The sequence below is a fragment of the Camponotus vicinus genome, unplaced genomic scaffold (assembly GCF_025532165.1).
Source record: "Camponotus vicinus isolate PSW18456_S1 unplaced genomic scaffold, iyCamVici1.0 SCAF_3, whole genome shotgun sequence".
NCBI classification, from domain to species: Eukaryota; Metazoa; Arthropoda; class Insecta; order Hymenoptera; family Formicidae; genus Camponotus; species Camponotus vicinus.
This window is the reverse complement of record NW_028141967.1, coordinates 14,594,452-14,614,218: the sequence shown is the minus strand read 5'-3', so window position 1 is coordinate 14,614,218 and position 19,767 is coordinate 14,594,452. Positions and strand designations below refer to the sequence as shown.

General features: G+C 26.9%; 1 protein-coding gene across 10 annotated transcripts in view; it reads left to right on the top strand.

Annotated features, from left to right (window-relative positions):
- The window catches only part of Spri (Src homology 2 domain-containing protein sprint), a 323,123-nt gene that overhangs the window by 254,852 nt on the left and 48,504 nt on the right, over positions 1 to 19,767 (top strand). The window contains exon 2 of one of the 10 annotated variants that reach the window (XM_083092809.1): positions 8,252 to 8,538. The exons of the other annotated variants lie outside the window; for them this stretch is intronic. Within the exon in view, the coding sequence (XP_082948935.1) occupies positions 8,399 to 8,538 (140 nt within the window). The 5' untranslated portion in view covers positions 8,252 to 8,398. The remainder of the gene's footprint in view (positions 1 to 8,251; positions 8,539 to 19,767) is intronic. 10 annotated transcript variants of the gene reach the window in all.

Sequence of the window (19,767 nt, the reverse complement as noted above, 5' to 3'; positions counted from 1 at the left end):
TATATTATTATATATTATTTTATTGTTTTTTACATATAATATTTATATTAGAATTTTACATATTATATTTATATTAGACTTATATTGCACTTATTTTATATAGAAATAATGAATTATAAAGCCTATATATATGTCGATAAAAAAATTATTATTCATAATTATTCAGAAAAGACGCTATTTTTGATGGCGATGTGAATTCCTTCATCAAGATATCTCGAATGATTTTGAATAATGCAGTCACGATATTTTTTTGTTCTGGAAAGCTCTCTGATGTGGAATTCGTTCATTTATTCGAATGAGACGGCTGTTTTGTATGAACTGTCTTGTAGTATGATTGGGCATTAAAAATTGAATATGGAAAAAGTTGTTTGATCGTTTATTAAATCTAACACGAATAGTGTTTTATCTATATATATATATATAGAAATTTTATTGAGAGAGGAAATTTTATTTTAGAAAGTTATTTCTTTCTAAAGAGGAACAACAAAATTTTGTATCTTCTGCAAGAGAAGATAAACATTTTTTATTCCTTTTTAAAGAAAATATATTGCAGAGAAATTATTATGAAAAATTTGAAAAAATATAAGAAATTGAAGATTTATTATCATTGTTGATTAAATAAGAAAAGAGATAATCTTTATATATATTGTATTGATTATTTGTTATATTGTGTTTATTATTGTATTGTTTGTTAATAGAGCAAACACCTTTGAATTATTTATTAAAAATATATATATATATATATTGATAGATAAATAAAGAAAAAAAACATGCTAAAAGAAAAGGGAATGTGTTATGTTTTCGTCTTTTTAAATTTAAAATTTTTATTCTTCAATAGAAAATTGAAGTTTAATAACGCAAAAAATAATTATTGTATAAAAGAATTTTATAAATACATATTAAATTGCCATCACTTATTGATTAAAAGCAAAATTAGAAGATCGTAATTTTCCTCAACCTTATTTTTCTCAATAAAATCTGAATTATAATATTAGTATTTTAATTACTTATCTAAAAGTAGACATATTTATCTACTTTTTTTTAATTTTTATAAATTTTATACTTATAAAACGAAGAATTTTTTTTTAATATTATTTTGTGTGGCTCTGAATTTTCTTGAATATCAGAATTTTTAGTTAATTATATTTAATAAAAAAATTCCAATATACTGTTTAAAGCATAAGCAATTAAATACATCAGATTTATTTACCTCGTAGATAATTCGTTCGTTTGTTACTGACCAGCACAAAACGTTAGATGCGAAGTTAGGTGGGAAGTATTGTGCTTTTATTGCTGATATGAATTGCACTCGTTACAATCAAAGTGTGATAAAAACGACTTGAAGGAAATGACATGATTTATGACCATTCGCGATGATATTATCACTTCGACTCGATCAAACGAGCAAATTTTGTTTGAAACTATTTGTATTTTTTTTTCATCGAAGAGTTTATATATTTTCTAAGTGTCTATAAATTTATATATATATATATATATATATATATATATATATATATATATATAATGTTATTACGTTTATAATAGATATCTTTAAAAATATAGATACAAAATATAAAAATACGTAAATAAGGAAATCAACTTTTTTCTTTCTTTTCCCCTTGTCTACTAAAAATGATATAGTAATGAATCTTTAGATTTGCCAGAAAGCTATGAATCAATTGCCTTCATAAATTCCTGGAAGAAGATGCGTTCTTATCGCGAGTGAAATACTTTTATCATTGGGCTTACCATAAATGGCAACTGACCTAGCGCGATTAGAATGCAGTAGATTGATAAATACAATGTATATGATCAATCATTGCCGAGGAATATCGCAATATTGTACTGCTTATGTACAGTTCCATTGTATGGAAACAATGCGAAAATTTTGTTTACATAATTTAAATTTTATTATAATAAAAATTTGATTTGATGTTTAATTTTTTTCAAAATATTAAATGTTAAAAAACAAAAAACAAGATTTAAACTATTTTTTTTTTTAATTGGAACGATTATATATAATTTTATATGTTTACAAAATTATCGAATAATAAAATTATTTGGAAGTTCTCCAAAAGAAAATATAGTATTTCAGACATTGTAAAAGTAAATTTTTCGCGATTGTCGTATCGCAAAAAATGAAAATATAAGTACTTGAATTGCCCGAGATGCTAGGTGATATAAATAAGTCATTCGGATTGTATCATTATTATGTTTGAGTTCAGAATGCGAGAGATTAATAATAGTGCACGATGCATGATTAAATATTCGAAATGCCGAGAGGGACGCCATGTCTTGTTTCATTTCATATGCAGTGACATAATATATTTACGTTCTTCCTTTTTTTCAGTATGATATTTTCATATTTTGTATGCCAGTATTAGGATTCAAGAATGACCAAAAAAATAAGAAAAATGATGTTGTTCTTATTTAACGATAAGTTATCAAGCGATTTGAAAAAAAAGATAAAGAAGGGAGAGGAAGATATGATTTATTACTGTACTCTCGCCTATATAATCAATCAAGTGTAAATAACAAATAACAGTATATTCCGGCTTGTTAAATATAATGTCAAGTAATATTGTGAGACAGATGTGTAATGTAAAGTATTTTGTGACATTATTCACATTATTTTCATTTTAATTATACAGGATGGCCCACGTAAAGTGTTACAAATTTATATCTCGGAAACGAAGCAATTTAGAGAAAAATGTTTCAGACAAAAGTTGTATGGCTTGAAGGGGGACATAAGATGGTGCCATTAGTTTGACCTTGAAGAGTCACCTGAAGGTCACGTGAAGGTCACCTCCAACTTTTTAAACGGGACACCCTACATACTTTTACATATTCTTGTAGTTTGCCTCAAGAGCTTTCCAAAACACTATAATAAAGTATTTTTTCATTAAGTACTTTCCGAGTTATGAGGCTTGAAATCATTACTTAATTTTACATAAACCATAAAATATGTAGTAAAATATTCATTTTTCGATTATCTTACCTTAATACTTTTATGTACAAAATAATGAGAGGAATCAATTGGTGTAAAGAAAACACATAATTGTTTCGAAAGAAAAAATGTAATTGTTAATTCAAATTACATTTTTTTTTCGAGGAGGTCATCTTCACGTGACCTTCAGCTGACTCTTCAAGGTCAAACTAATGGCACCATCTTATGTCCCCCTTGAAACTATACAACTTTTGTCTGAAACATTTTTTTTATAAATTGCTTCGTTTCCGAGATATAAGTTTGTAACACTTTACGTGGGCCACCCTGTATATATTTTCTTAATATTGTGTATACAAGCGATAGTAAAACGTGAATTATATTTGATAATGAAAATTATATTTTCGTATGATACAAAAATTGAACAACTTATAAAAAATATATTTTAAATATACAAAATATATTTTAATATATAAAACAGAAATATATTTATAAAGCTATTTTTTAATGAAAATATGTATTATTAAGAATATTTAATATATTTAAAATATTATATAAAATATTTTACAAAAGTTTATACTTGTATGTAATAATTCCTAAAATATTATGACATTAAAAATTAATCGGAAATTCGATGAAAACGAAGTATAATTGGCTTAAAACGTTAAAAGCAAAATGTACTTAATATATACAAGTAGATGAAATATTTTTGCCCTCTAGATCGAATGGAATTTCACACAGATAGTGTGAGATTCTAAATTAATTCGCCCATCGATCGTCATTAAGTCTCACCGAGACTGCTGATGTTGACATCATGTCGGACTCGCGAAAATGAATCGTAACTCTCGATTGAGCAGCGAACGAAACCATCAATCACTATTAGAATTTTTTCCGCCGATGAAAGTAAAATTATTGAGAGACGATGGCATACGTGTGATTTCGACGACTGTTCGTGCAAAATTACAGTCATATCAAAAACACATACACATGATGTATTATAATATTTCCAATTATAAGATCAAAATTATAATTATTGTTTAAATTATTGCTAATTATTAAATTAACAATTGGTATAATACTGTGATTTCTACAAAGCAAATATTTTTTTGACGTTAATTTATTCAGTTCTGATCTCTTAAGCTTACTTTTGATGATTAATTTACAACAAAAATTCAAGGAATGTGTGTGTGTGTGTGTGTGTGTATAAGTATAATATATATGTATAATATAGTATGTATTTATGTGTTTTTTTTTATTATCTAGCAAATTAATTAGTAAATAGAATTTTGTCGCAAATTATACATCTTCCAAAAATAGAAAATTTTACAGGTTTTATATATTTATAATTATGAAATAATTTATCAAATCGAATTATATTTTATTAATTACATTTACTAATATAAATGTTTTACATTTAATTAAATTTTATTATATTTATAAATTATAAAAGAATATTATATTTATATATTATAAAAGAATATTATATAAAAAAGTATATAAATGCCTTATTCTTTTATTAAAAACTATTTTATATGGATTCTTTATATTTCGTATCTTTTAAACCTATAAAAGATATAAAATCGATTTTATAGGATTGTTTGCGTTTCGATAATATGATCTTCCATGATATTATCGAAACGAAAACACTATCTCAGCTCTCGTTCCTGAGTTTTACTTTTTAATACGATCGCACAATTGTATTCGCAGCTTTACGATTAAATATCGAAAAAAACATGAGATTTAAAATAAAAGTAATCTCATTTTTGGAACTGCACAAACACAAAAATAATCGAATAGTTCCCAACGCGAATCCTTATTGCTTAAGGATGTTTTGTACCTATTTTCAAAATATTGAAAATTTAATGAAAATTGTACAGAATGTCCTTACATGTGTTTAGAATCTTCAGTACAATTTTTAAATCGATTCATTAAAGCGTTCACAAGTTATAAGGATTTTAATTTGCACCGAATTAACATGTGTTCTTATGGGAAACGTATAACCACGTCGATTCAAATGACAAAAACACATGGAAATAATATTCAGAATTTGTTTAAAATTTGCAAAATTGTAGTTTAGATACAGAGGAAATATTTGGTCAAATAATATTATACAAATATTAACTGGTTAAAAAGATATTAAATATAATTCAATGAAATTAGCCATGTATCTGACACAAGGCGAAATTCTCTGCCAAAAATTAATCATTTCGATTAACAAAATTTGGAATATTTCAGTAAAAACGCAATAAATATTAAAAAATACATCTCTGCACTGTAGCTAAGATCAAATTGTAATATTCCACGCAATTTCTCATACTCAAAATACAGCAAAAGTGGATATATTCGTCAATATTGATTTTCAGCTACTATTTGCTGGGATTGTACATACAAAGCATCCTTAACTAGAAAGTTTCGGGGTGTCATTATAAATATTGTCAAGACCGAAAGAAAACCTTGAAACGCGACGAACGAGATTAAATCTTTCCGGAATCTCCCACAATATTTGAGCCCAAAATAGCGTCTATACAAAGCACTTAATTCAGTTTCCATTAAAACTGAATTAAACCGGACAAATCAAACTATACAGATATTGCCATATGTAATTAAGATACTAAATTAGATACTTACACAGAAGCTATTGCAGAGAATATTTTCTTTTAATTGTAATCCATTCAATACATTTGCAGGAGAACTTTTCTAAAGAAAATTTGATAAGAAAATTATCTAGCCACACGAAGCTTATTTCCAAATTGTTTTAAATTCGTGTTTCCAATTTTATAAGAAAAATGGCAATTTTTAAATTGAAAAGTCTAAAGCTTTATGTAAAATATTTAAAATTGATATAAAAATTTTAAAAAATATACATATACAACGCATGATATCAAAAATGGAAAGCTGTAGAAAATTTTGTAATACATAATCTCTACAAAGTTATTTTAAATTTAAAAAAACTTTTAAAATATGAAATTAAAATACTTTAAAGAAAGAGAGAAATAAGCTCTTCTATATAATCTTAGAAATGAAAGCTTTTGGAAAGACTTAACTACTATATGAAAACATAAACGAATAAGCATTCCTTAATTATTTTTGAGTGTATGCATTACACTTTATGAAAAAGGGATTACAAAGGCCGTAGCCGGGAAAGCACGGCCAATCTGCCCCCGCAGGTATAGGGCTGAAATTTTTTCTGTAAGTTACTATCGATGGAACTTACAATTCCCTAAAATATTAGCCTCGAAACTGCACGTGCTTAAGAGTAAAAAATAATTTTTTTTTTTCGAAATTAATTTTTTTCTCCTAAACGGTTCAATGAATCGTTTTGAAAAAAATATGTAATTTGGGAACAATTGCGCCGCATTAAAAAATAATTGAGATCCAAATTCGAGAATAACAACATTGGAAGAAAAAATATTTTAACTTTCAAAATTTTTTTTAACATCATAGGCGCTTGGTACACCTACCATTTTTCTTTTGTAATATTTTTGAGCATTAATCTACAATATATATTTTCTATAAATCGATCAAAGGGGTAGACGATAGTTAAATGGATTAAATAAATTTTTAATATTTTTTTTCTCATAAATGGTTCGATGGATCATTATAAAAAAAAAATATGTTTTAGATACTATTAAGTCACATTCATGAAAAAATTGAGATGAATGTTGAATAATAATTACATTGAAAAAAAGGATTTTAGATTTTCACAATTTTTTTTCGATATCATAGATATCAGATTCGATATCATATTGGTGTAAAGAAAACACAGTTGTTTCGAAGAAAAAATATGTAATTTTCAATTAACAATTACATATTTTTTCTTCGAAACAACTATGTGTTTTCTTTACACCAATTGATTTCTCTCATTATTTTGTAAAAAAATTAATTTCGAAAAAAAAAATTATTTTTTACTCTTAAGCACGTGCAGTTTCGAGGCTAATATTTTAGGGAATTGTAAGTTCCATCGATAGTAACTTACAGAAAAAATTTCAGCCCTATACCTGCGGGGGCAGATTGGCCGTGCTTACCCGGCTACGGCCTTTAATTTAAATTATAACACAAATCGTGTGTTATAATAAATAAATAAATATATATATATATATATATATATATATATATATATATATAATATTTTATTATATATATTGTATTATAATATATTTTATATAATTTTTTATATCACAAACGATAATAGTAGAATAGAATGCGAATTATACAAAATGCATTGAGACTTTGAAAGTGTCGTAAGCGATTTTCAAAGAAATACGTAGAAATAGGAATGTTACATAAATAGAAAGAGAATATATGTTTCAAGGTCGTTTGTGACGCGTAATTATATCCTATTCATACGATTATTACTTGTACGTGTTCTATCGAAAAAAATACGAAATAAAAAGTAACGTTTATGAGCCACCGGATTTATGCTAATGTCGAAAATATAGGACCAGGTTAGACTACGAAGGTTATTCGCAGACATAAAAAGTGGTCGCGAAAGGAGAAACGAGTGTGTTATTATCGATATCGTCCGTGGACGAAAAAAAGGAAGCTCTCAGGAGCATATTCGTGGATATTGGCCGACCGAGAAATGAAAGGGAACACGACGGAAGTCGCCGGACAGCCGGCGCAAACACGATATCTCCTCTGCCGTTCTTCCCTACTCTCTTCTCGGCATTTAACTTACACCCTTTTTCCCCGTGGCCATATAGTTTGATTTTTAGCCGCCATTACCGTTTCACGAAAATGCCGAGAAATGTTTGAATTGCGATAGATATGTGTATTTTCTCTACTATTATAAAATATTCTATCTTTAAAGAATTTTATTAGGAAAATAAAATAACTTTAGTAACATAAATAATATCCTTAGAAATTATTTAATTAAAAAAGTGTTTAATTTCCATAATTTTCATAAATATTTAATTTCATAGAATATTAAAAAATGTGTGTTCTGTTTTTTTTAAAACAGAAATTTTATTAAGAAAATTAAATAATTTTAATAACATAAATCTCTCTCTCAAAAAATGATTAAATAATTTTAGTAACATAAATATCCCTCATAAAATTATTAAATCTATAATTATATTTTATACTGTATAAAACTTTAAATATAATTATATATTTAATAATTTGTTGAGAGAGATTTGTACTATTAAAATTATTTAGTTAGTTTTTATAATAAAATTTATGTTTTGAAAAAATAAAACACATTTTTTGACGATCAATAATAAATTAATAGTGTTATATAATATTTGCAACCGATATTTCATGCTCCAATCGTTCGTATCTCCATGAATCCACCGATCAATCTTGTAGATCGTTTGAAGTGACCAGCAAAATTTTTCTGCACTATAACTATTCTGAACTATAAAAATCCCGACGCGCATCGATGCGTCAGTGAAATGTTAATCGTCGTCGTTTGAACATTCGTCGTGAGAAATTCAATCGTGGATTCCTGCCATAATGTTGCCGCCGATCATCGGCAACATCAACAACAACGACATATTAACATTGTACACGAATCCTGGCAATGGTAATGGCAGGAATGTGGTGGCAACACGTGCAATCAGCAGGGGTCGTTATGCGGAAATCGGCGTTAAGAGGTAAAAATCTTTTCGTAAAAGAAATAAATCTTCTGAAAAAAAATCTAGGAAGAAAGTGGTTTCTTCACTATAACAGAAGTAAAGAAAATCAGACAATATAGATCTAATTGAGAGAGATACTTTTATCATTTTTTTGCAATAATAGTAAAAAAATCTAATTTAACTATATTTTTATGATATCTCCTCTGCAATAATTTTTATATGTACACTAATCATCTCTTATTCGTTGCATAAACATTGAACTGAAAAATAATACGTCAGTTAAAAGTTTTTAAAAAAAGAAAAAGAAGTTGCTCTATTTAAGAAATTACTTTCGATATATTTTTTAGATGTGTGTGTGTGTGTGTGTGTGTGTATGTGTGTGTGATCATTGTAAGACATAAAATATATATATAATAATCAACATCTATCTCTTATTTATATTATCTCTATCGTATCATGTTATATTTAAAAAAATATTATTCTAATTAAATTTTACGCATACAAAGTTATATATGTGTAAGATATTTTATATATATATATATATATATATATATATATATATATATATATAATATCTTACACATATATAACTTTGTATGCGTAAAATTTAATTAGAATGAAATTTTTTTTAATATAAGATGATACGATTGAAATAATATAAGTAAGATAGATGTTGATTGAAAAACATATAGCTTTCAGTTATGTAAATGTTAATATCGAAGATAAATCGTGTGTGGATCTATTGCACGATCCAAGATCGATGTAAGAAGGAAGGGAAAATGTGATCTAGCGATCCACGTACCGTGCCTGGCGCAAGGAAATCGATTTTAATCAGTGATTACTATGAAATATGATAGCAAAGTGGCCAAGAGCGAGAGGAAACCCTTCGAGGTTGATTCTTATGTAAGCCGCTTAGTCGTGATCCGCTTATTCTCCCACGAATAGACTGCGGAGTCTCATTTCTTATTTTTTTGTGAGAAGGTCGTCCCCTTGTGTCCTTTTAAAAATCTTCTTCTTGAGGAGAGGACAAGGGCCCCTAAATTAAGCTTGAATTAAAATCGAATTAAATTACTAATTTCATAATTACTTTGTGTGTGTGTGTATTTGTTCTCAATATTAGATTATTGTATTATTTTAAATTATATATATTTTTATATATTTCACGAGAAAAATCGCGAAAGGAAAAGACAAAATATTTGTGCGAATTATAATTTATAATTTATTTATTAAATCATAAATTATATATTCAAAAATTCTTGTCACAAATATACACATTATTTTATAATTTATAATAAAATGGTCTAAGAGATATAATAGTCTAAGTGACAGAAATTGATGAGAATTTCTAGTTGTCTATTTCTTTCTAGTGGTCTATTTATTTCACCGAAATAAAATGTAATAATTCTTTAAATGATTAATAATTATTAACATGTTATATATTTTCTTGATAATATAATTATACTTCTAATTCTAATTATAAAATTTTAATTTTTTTTCTATTTATCATTAATAAAGATTATATTACGATTATTTCTGAAAAAAAGCTTTATAATACTGCGTTCAAGTAAATATAGTAATTTTCGGATCCTATACGAAATTAGTTGCAAATCTTCCGGGATCATGATTCTCCGATTTATCATGATCATACTTTCCATTTAATTAAACAGATATCTGCGGGAATCTCTCATTTTCTCTTCTTTCCGTGACTTTTCTTCTCTTTATAGAAAAGGCGTTAAGTTATATTTTCTGTTTTATAATATTATAACAATTTTTTTATATATAAACAAAAAAAAACTGCTTGCTTTTCCTTACCACTATAAAAATACAAAAGTTTGAATTCTACGAGTATCTCGGAATATTAGATCGAAAATGATATATTATGTTTCGCGTGATTTCTTTTAGTTTTCTTGCATATTCTGGTTATTCGTTTCTCTCATGACACCAATTCTTCGATAGAACAAATAGAAAGTTTTCTTCAGTGTTTCCGATAATCGAAATATTCATCAATAGATCACATATCGGTCGAAATTATATGAATTATATACAATTAATGATTAGAAATATTATTCTACATAATTAGATTTTAATTTTCGAAGTCATATAAATTAATGATGAAGTAATTAATAATTAAATTTCTTTATTATATATTTAAAAAATTAAATTATATTTTTAGCGTATATATTTAGAATCTTCATTCAATTTTGTTTATTCTTTATCTTATTAATGATATCAATTATATTATTAATAATATAAGAATTATATAATTAATGATTAAAATTAATCTATATAATTAGATTTCAATTTTTGGTGTGATCAATAAAAATTACAATTAATGATTAGTTGATTTTATATATCAAAGAATCAAATTTCTAAGTTATATACGTAGAATTAAATTTTTATTTAATTTTATTTATTAATCTTTACCTTATTTCTTAATTACTCTAGAATTATAAATTGCTAATCTCTTCTAACAAGTTTCGAGAATTCCAACAGGTTTTTATTTTAAAGAATCGCTTAGAAATAGAGAATGAAAAGATATTTTTATATCGCATCGAAGGATAATAATATCAATGCAGGTCTTACTTTGACGAGATTCTTTCTCCGCAGAATTCCTCGCGGATCGACAGTAGAAAAACCCATTTCCACGTGAAAATCGAGTCTGACTTCCAAATCCTTCGAGGGAGAAAGTGGATTCTTCCGTTTTCTTCTTGGTCGCGAATATATCGACTCTTCGAGAATCCTTTGAAAGGTACATCGAATCCACTGGGGATATATGTACGTCAGCCTGTGTCCTTCCGGTTTCCCTCAAGCCGAACAGTCATTCGTTCGCTTTGTATATGCTTTGAGACGGGTGTTATTTATTATTGAAGAGGAAAGACGAAAATATTACTTGCGAGTTGATATTGTATAAAATAGGAAATATGCGATGCTTTTTGGAAGTATGCCAAAACTGTGTCCAGAAGTAGTTTGTAAATAGACAGATCGGCGAAAATGCTCTTTCTTCGTCATCCTTTAAAATTGAGCAATAATATTAAAATTAAATTAAAATATAATATATAATAGGGGGGAATATATATAATATTATATAATATTATAATATTATAATACGTATAATATTCTATAGTTAATATGTAATAAGATTAATTTTTTTCAAATATATATATGTATATATATTTCATATATATATATATATATATATATATATATATATATATATATATATATATATACATTTCATCCAACATCAAACTCATAAGGTCAATGAATAGATCTTTTTACATCCTACAACTTTTGTCTGAAACAATTTTTTATAAAACTTATATTTTTTGAGATATTTCGAGGTCTGACCTTTTTCGAACACTGTGTGCCGTAGCAATGTAACGACACATTTCCGACTCTAGGTCCATTTGCAAAAAATAATCCTTTTTTCTGAAAGTTTGTCGGTTGAATTTCCAAACACCTTGTATATATACATGTATATATATATACATATATATATATATATATATATATATATATACATATATGTATCGTAGATATATAAATAATATTTTATATAATTAATAAAATATAATATATAAAATATATAATATAATTAATATATAATAGTAAATTTTGTCATAGATCATTTAATTAATACATTTAAATAATATAATACGTCCTATTCGAATAATATTCAAATAATACATAAATTTCAATAGTGCCCTTAATTTTTTATTTATAATAGTCAAATTAATAAAATTTTATTTTAAATTATAAGCCCAAGATGGTGAAGGACTTCAAATTTATTGTGCCAGAACTCATTAAGAATTCAAAAATTCAATGTAGCAGACTGTCGAAATGCTTAGTGAGCGAGGAGTGTCGACTCGTATTATAGTAATCCAAGCTTGTGTAGTGGGTCTGCCAAGCTGAAATCTAAGGAGGAAGTCTTCGGCTTCGGTTTCGCTCTATGCGAGAAACCGGATAGGCCATTGAACGGAAGTCACTCTAAAACACCTGACTTCTATACTCTCTGTTCCCGTTGTTCGCTTCTTCTGTTCTGTCTTTTCTTCTTTATTTAAACTTTCGTTTTTATTCATAATGATATAATAATATTTTATTTTTTAATCGCGGTTATTATTTAGTAAAAATTATTATTTAGTAAAAAAATCTGTAAATCTTTAGTTTTTATTTCACAAATTAGTATATAACTATAATATTAAATTATTTTCTCTGCTTTCTTGTATTGCTTTTATTTATTAGACCTTTTACATGATATTACTTTTAAAGAGAGTATTTAATATTAAATTTTTCTAAAAATAAGTAATTAAATCATTGTCTTGAAAACTAATGGAAATAATAAATTAACTTAATAATAATAGGTAATAATAGATAATAGTAGATAATAATAATAAATAACAGAAAATACACAAATTGTAAGGAAAATTAAAATTGAATATTAGAATTGAAACATTGAAGATAATTTATTGTGATTTGTGTGTGTGTGTGTGTCTATGTGCAAAAATGCGTTTTTTAAATTATGTAATATTACATATGTTGAAATAGAATATATTACATATTGTATAGATATGTGTAGATGGCTAAATTTCGTTGTGTATTTTTCGATTTAATATGTTTCTTTATTTAAGAAATATTTTCTTTTAATCTTTATATTCTTCTCTCCATTATATAAAAAATTTACAAAGATTCGAGGATAAGACTGGAAAATGAAGAGTTGCCAAATATACATAAAAAATATTACACATACATATACACATAAAATATACATCAAAATTGGATTTTCTGAGGAAAATTTTGGTTCTTATGTAAAAATTAAATTTACCGAGTAAATATAGCTTATAATCTGGCTAGAGAAAGAGAATACATTAATGTCATTATTATTTCTCTGTTGGAGGCGAAGTGGAATTTAATTAATGGCGCGCGCATCGCAATAACTCGACGCATGATCGATCGACAATGAGCTCTTTCTCCTTCTTCCCCTTCTCTTCCCTCCCCCTTCTCTCTCTCTCTCTTTCAGTCTATTCTTCTTTTTTCCTTTTTTACTATTTATCGAAAACGTCATTCGTTAGATAATCTTTTCGGATGAACCGAAAAAAATAGTTTCTTTTTAGAAACATTTCGACTAATTGATATAATTTTACCAAAACAGTTTAAATCATATTTTTAACCATACAATTTAAACCATATTTTACATATTTGTATTCTTAATCTTATCCTTATCTACCTTGATAAATATGTATATGAAAAAAAGTCTTATTAAAAAGCGTCGAAGGTGATAGAAATATTGGAAAAATTATTATGTATAGCTGTCATACATAGTGTTTTATCTGGATTCAAATTCTCTTCCAAATTAATACAGAAAAATTTTAATTACAGAATATTTGTGTATAATTCTGAATTACAATTATACAGAATTTCTCATAGTTAATAGTACAGTCAATAATCAATAATAATTTTTTTGTAGATTATGTGAAGAAATAAGTAGAAAATTTTGTCGCATAAGATTTTAATTTTGAAAAAATTTATTTCAAAAATTTGAGTATGTAGTATCTTTTTTTACGCATTATATTTTTTTCTATTTCATATATTTTTACTTTATTTCATATAATTTAATAAGAAACACGCAATTCCATGAAAATTTATTGTACTTTTCGCGCATTTTATCTATTTCCGCGATATCCTGAATCATTTCTAACGAGATTATCTCTTGTTGAATTGATCGGATGCTGAGCTCAAGTAGCAGCAATGTAATATTTGCGATCACGCTTCGAAACTTGGAAATCCCGAGAGAACAGGAAAGAGAGAAAGAGAAGGAGGAAGATAGATATGATCTCTGAAAGCGTAGAGTAGTTACGAAAGTAATCGTTCCGAAGGAAAGAAGCTTCGTGTGTCTCATCCAAACGTAACCGAGTTATTGGGCGCCACACGACGTGGTTAATCAAGAGAGAGATTAAACCGACCGCGTGGGGATGTCTCATCTTTCTTCTCCCGTTGGACAATACCGGATATTGGCGGAAGCCCTCTGTTCGATACGTTAATTAAGTTCGCGTTTATCGGAGCTGCTGACTCGACGGAGTCTGCAAGCTGCTCGTGTAGTATGAAATGAGAGATGCCATAAGATAATCATACATATTTGATTGAAACTGTGCACTTGATTTTGCGACAAAGCAATAAAATGTTAATAACAACGAAAATTAAAAAATTTCTATGAAGATAAAAAAATAGATTAAGATATATAGAGAGATAAAGCATTAAAAAATGTTTCTCTCCGAAATTTGTATAGTATAAAAAAATATTCTAGACAAAATTTATAGAATTTTGAGAAAGAAAGAAAAGTTGATAATCTTGAATCTTGAGATCATTTTTCAAAATCATAAGAAGATGAATAAGTTAAACTAGTTTTTTTAAATGGAACCATCTCCTAATTTTTCTATATATATTCTTCGCAATATTTGACGTTAGTTACAAGAATAGAATGATCAAAAATTGAATAGTTTACGAGATTATATATATGCACTTTAATTTGACATAATTTTACATAAATTATGAAATATCTCGTAAAATATTCATTTTTTGATTATTTTATCTAAATACTTTTATGCACAAAATAAGGAGAGGAATCATTTGGTATAAAAAAACGCATTATTGTTTGAAAAAAGTATGCTATTCGTAAGCTACTCGTTACAAATTAATATATATATATATATATATATATATATATATTAATTTTTCAAAATATAAGTGAAAAAAAAAGATTTGTTGCTGCTTTGACTAAGAGCATGCTATTTTTTTACTTTTGATTATCTTTTATATATGTGACTCACAATCAGTTATAACTGAAAATATTTTTCTTGTTGTAATACACATGATTCTGATTTCCAAATAAAAGCAGTTCATTACAGATTACGAGAAGCACTTGAGTTCCTCGAATTTTATATCGAATGAAAACACAAAAGACTGGTCAGAGTTCAACAGAACTTGAAAAGGAAGATATATACAGTAAAGATTTAATAATGATAAAGAATAATAAAAATATTATCATCCTTTAGTTTGCACAATGATAATAAGATATTCAAATATACGTATTATTCGTTTTATTGATGATAATATGTAATAAAATAACTATTTTTATACGAATGTAAAATTGCTATTTCTAACGTAACGCTGATCAGATTATTCGCGCGTTATTCATGTATATAAATATTCAGTTCACGCCTCAAAACTGTGACTCTTTGTTTTTAATATTCACAGAACACTGATAGTTATTTTTACTTAGCGATAAAATAACTTTCCGTCAAATGAATGAAAAAATAGAATGAGAGGAAAGGGGAAAGAGAACACATAAGAGAAAACGGTCGAAAGGAGAAAGAACGAGATTGTTAGGCCAGTGGCAAGCCATATTTTTCCGGTCGATGATCATCATAATCAACAACTTTTCCAATCCCCTTTCACTCGCAAAATCTCGTGACTGAAAACCGTTAAAAGAATATATCACTAGCCTGCTTTCTGACACTTTTTTGTCGCGGAATTCAATTATCGTCACGATAAAAAAATCCTTTCACGATAATAAATTCCTTTGAACCATGGCAATATTTAACTTTATAACATTTAAGTAAAAAAAAATATAATTTAATGTTAGAATAATTTTTTTTGTTAATTTTGTTAATTTTATTGCAATGTTATATCATGCAATATTATTGATATTTGTTCATTTGTTAAGATTTTTTATATTTAATAGCCCATATGCATACGCACATACATTTTTGCATATATAATTTATTCTTTCCTATATCTTTTCCAAACTTTCTCTTTGTCCCTCTTTTTTCTCTGTTGTATAATTTCTAATAGTTTCTATAATATTTAAACAAGATTTTAGTTAATTTTTAAAATTATCTTTTTTCTGTATATGATTATTTAATATTAATATTTTTACATACACACATACACACACACACGGGTACACACATATACAGGGTGTGTCATTTTAAGTGATACAGCTGAATATCTTGAAACCATGGCGGTTTCGGTGAGAATGTTTTAAACAAAAGTTGTATGGTTTTAAGGGGGCCATAAGTGGAGGGTTCCATTTCAAAAATTCAAGGTGGCCTTGTCGTGACCTTGGCGACGCCATCCAAGGTCAAACACATGGCGCCAGTAAATAGACCTTTTTACACCCTACAACTTTTGTTTGAAACAATTTTTTTGCAAAAAATGATTCTTATGATGCCCCCAACAATCTCTAAAAATTTGTCGATTGTATTTCCGAACACCCTGTATTGTTATATCCTCGGTTTGCGCGGCATTCGAGATATTTTGGAAAGCCTTGAAGTTTTCATCATTTCCGGTGCGTGTTGTCAAGAGGTTATTTGAAAAAACAAGAAAGTGAGAGAGTTCGACTCGGGCTGACGTCTTATAAGTTAGCGGAACAAAATGGGCGGAATCGATTATAATTGATATTTTTATTTGTTGCTCATTTGTTGCTAAAAAGTTGCCAAAGAAAAAAATTTGTTGCTCTGTAATTTTTTTTAAAAAATCATGTTCCGCTAAAGGAAGATTAAGTTAGCGGAACAATACATAACAACCAAATTGTACATAATAACAATATAAAAATTTGTTGCTAATTTGTTGCTCTTAAAATATTCAATTTGTTGCTTGCAAAATAAATTTAAACAATAGCGGAAAACTTTTCACAGCGTGCAAAGCTACAAGAGTAAACTACTAGAAAAAAATTTGTTGCTCGTTTAAATTTGATATTGGAATATAGGTTGAATTTGTTGCTTTCGAAATATCCAAGTTCCGAATTTGTTGCTCGCGCAATAAGTTTAAATAATAACGAAAAACCTTTCACAGCGTGCAAAGTTTAAATTACATCGAAAACATATTGACTGAATTTTTACTTAATATATTTGGCACAAGTATTCAAGGCCATATAAATCTTATTAATTGTTATTGTATCGTCATATTCTTGTAAATTAATTTGTTATGTGTGTAAGAGGGTTTATTATCATTATTTAAACTTATTGCAACAAACTCGAAACTTGGATATTTCGAAAGCAACAAATTCAAACAATATCTCAATATCAAATTTAAGCGTGCAACAAATTTTTTTCTAGTAGTTTACTCTTGTAGCTTTGCACGCTCTGAAAGGTTTCTCATCATTATTTAAACTTAATGCGCGAGTAACAAATTCGGAACTTGGATATTTCGAGAGCAACAAATTCAACCTATATTCCAATATCAAATTTAAGCAAGCAACAAATTTTTTTCTGATAGTTTACTCTTGTAGCTTTGCACGCTGTGAAAGGTTTTTTATCATTATTTAAATTTATTTTGCAAGCAACTAATTCGGAACTTGAATATTTCGAAAGCAACAAATTCAAACTATATTTCAATACCAAATTTAAGCGAGCAACAAATTTTTTTCTAGTAGTTTACTCTTGTAGCTTTGCACGCTGTGAAAAGTTTTCCGCTATTGTTTAAATTTATTTTGCAAGCAACAAATTGAATATTTTAAGAGCAACAAATTAGCAACAAATTTTTATATTGTTATTATGTACAATTTTGTTGTTATGTATTGTTCCGCTAACTTAATCTTCCTTTAGCGGAACATGATTTTTTTAAAAAAATTACAGAGCAACAAATTTTTTTCTTTGGCAACTTTTTAGCAACAAATGAGCAACAAATAAAAATATCAATTATAATTGATTCCGCCCATTTTGTTCCGCTAACTTATAAGACGTCTCGGGCTGTCATTTCGGGCGGACGTATCTTAGACGGCTCCTATCAATTTTGTGTTGAAACATTGATTGTGTTATGTTATATTGTTCGTGTTAATGTGTGATTAAAGTTCTCTTTATTTATAAATAAGTATCTTTATCCCGGACGAGCCTCCAAAATGTTGCGCTCGCGAACTCGACCGAGATTTCGATATCGAAGTGTACGAGGCAACTCCCCGGCTCGCGGAATAAACAACCTCTTGACAACACGCACCAGAAATGATGAAAACTTCAAGGCTTTCCAAAATATCTCGAATGCCGTGCAAGCCGGGGATATATATATATATATATATATATATATATATATATATATATATATATTGTTACGTCCCCGGGTTTGCGCGGCATTATAAAAGTACAACATAACCATTTTCCATTTAGGAAAACAATTTGAAATTAAGTTCTTCTAAAAAAGTTATTTTATTTAAAGTTATTTTTATTTAATAAAAATTATTTTAAATTATTTTAAAAATTATTGGATAAAAATTATTTTACATTAAAATATAACTTTTTTAGAAGAACTTAATTCAAATTGTTTTCCTAAATGGAAAATGGTTATGTTGTACTTTTATATTGTACTTTTTTATTTATGTATAATATTATAGATAATATGTCCAGAGATCATTAGAAATTATTTGGAAGTATATATAAATATTGCATAAATTTTCTAATTTTCAAATTTCCTCTAAAATAAAAATTTATATGAAAATGTTATGTTTATTACTTTCGACTTATTTTGCATGAAGCATTATCCCTTTCTAGAATTAGAGAAAAAATATAGCTTGTTTAATGATTATGAAATAACAATTTAATAATATTAAAATATTTATATATTAAAATATTTAATTATATATACACAATTATAATTTTTATACATAACATTACATACATACACAATTTCTTGTCCTTTTTCTAAATAATTTTAACGCGTTTTCAAAAACTCGAAAAAATATTACGCTGCATTAATTATGTAGATAGATAATAAAAAATGCTTTATATATAAGAAGGCGAATCGCGGATATATTTATACCAAACGTGTAAAATGAAATCGAATGATATCAGTGGCAACATCGTAAATTTTCTTTCAACATTGGCAATGTTCCAATTGTAACGAGGTGACTCAACGCAACGTCTGGAATCGCAAGCCCTCGTTTTGAATACGAAACTATGTAGATTGTGACTCCTATGTTTAAATAGATAAAGTTCAATTCTCTCTCTTGCATTCACATGTAATATTATCGTCGACATTTCGCAATTAATTCTCAAAAATGTTTCGTAATAAAATTTGCTATATTATTACATGCTATATTATTACATACCCGGGAAAAAAAGTTTATGTCTAATTATATATAATATAATTTTGTATGAATTTTGACCTGATCTAATCATATATATATATATATGTATATATATACAGGGTGTTCGATTCGTGAGGGACCAAACGAAAAGTGATGATAGATTGGGTCAAACT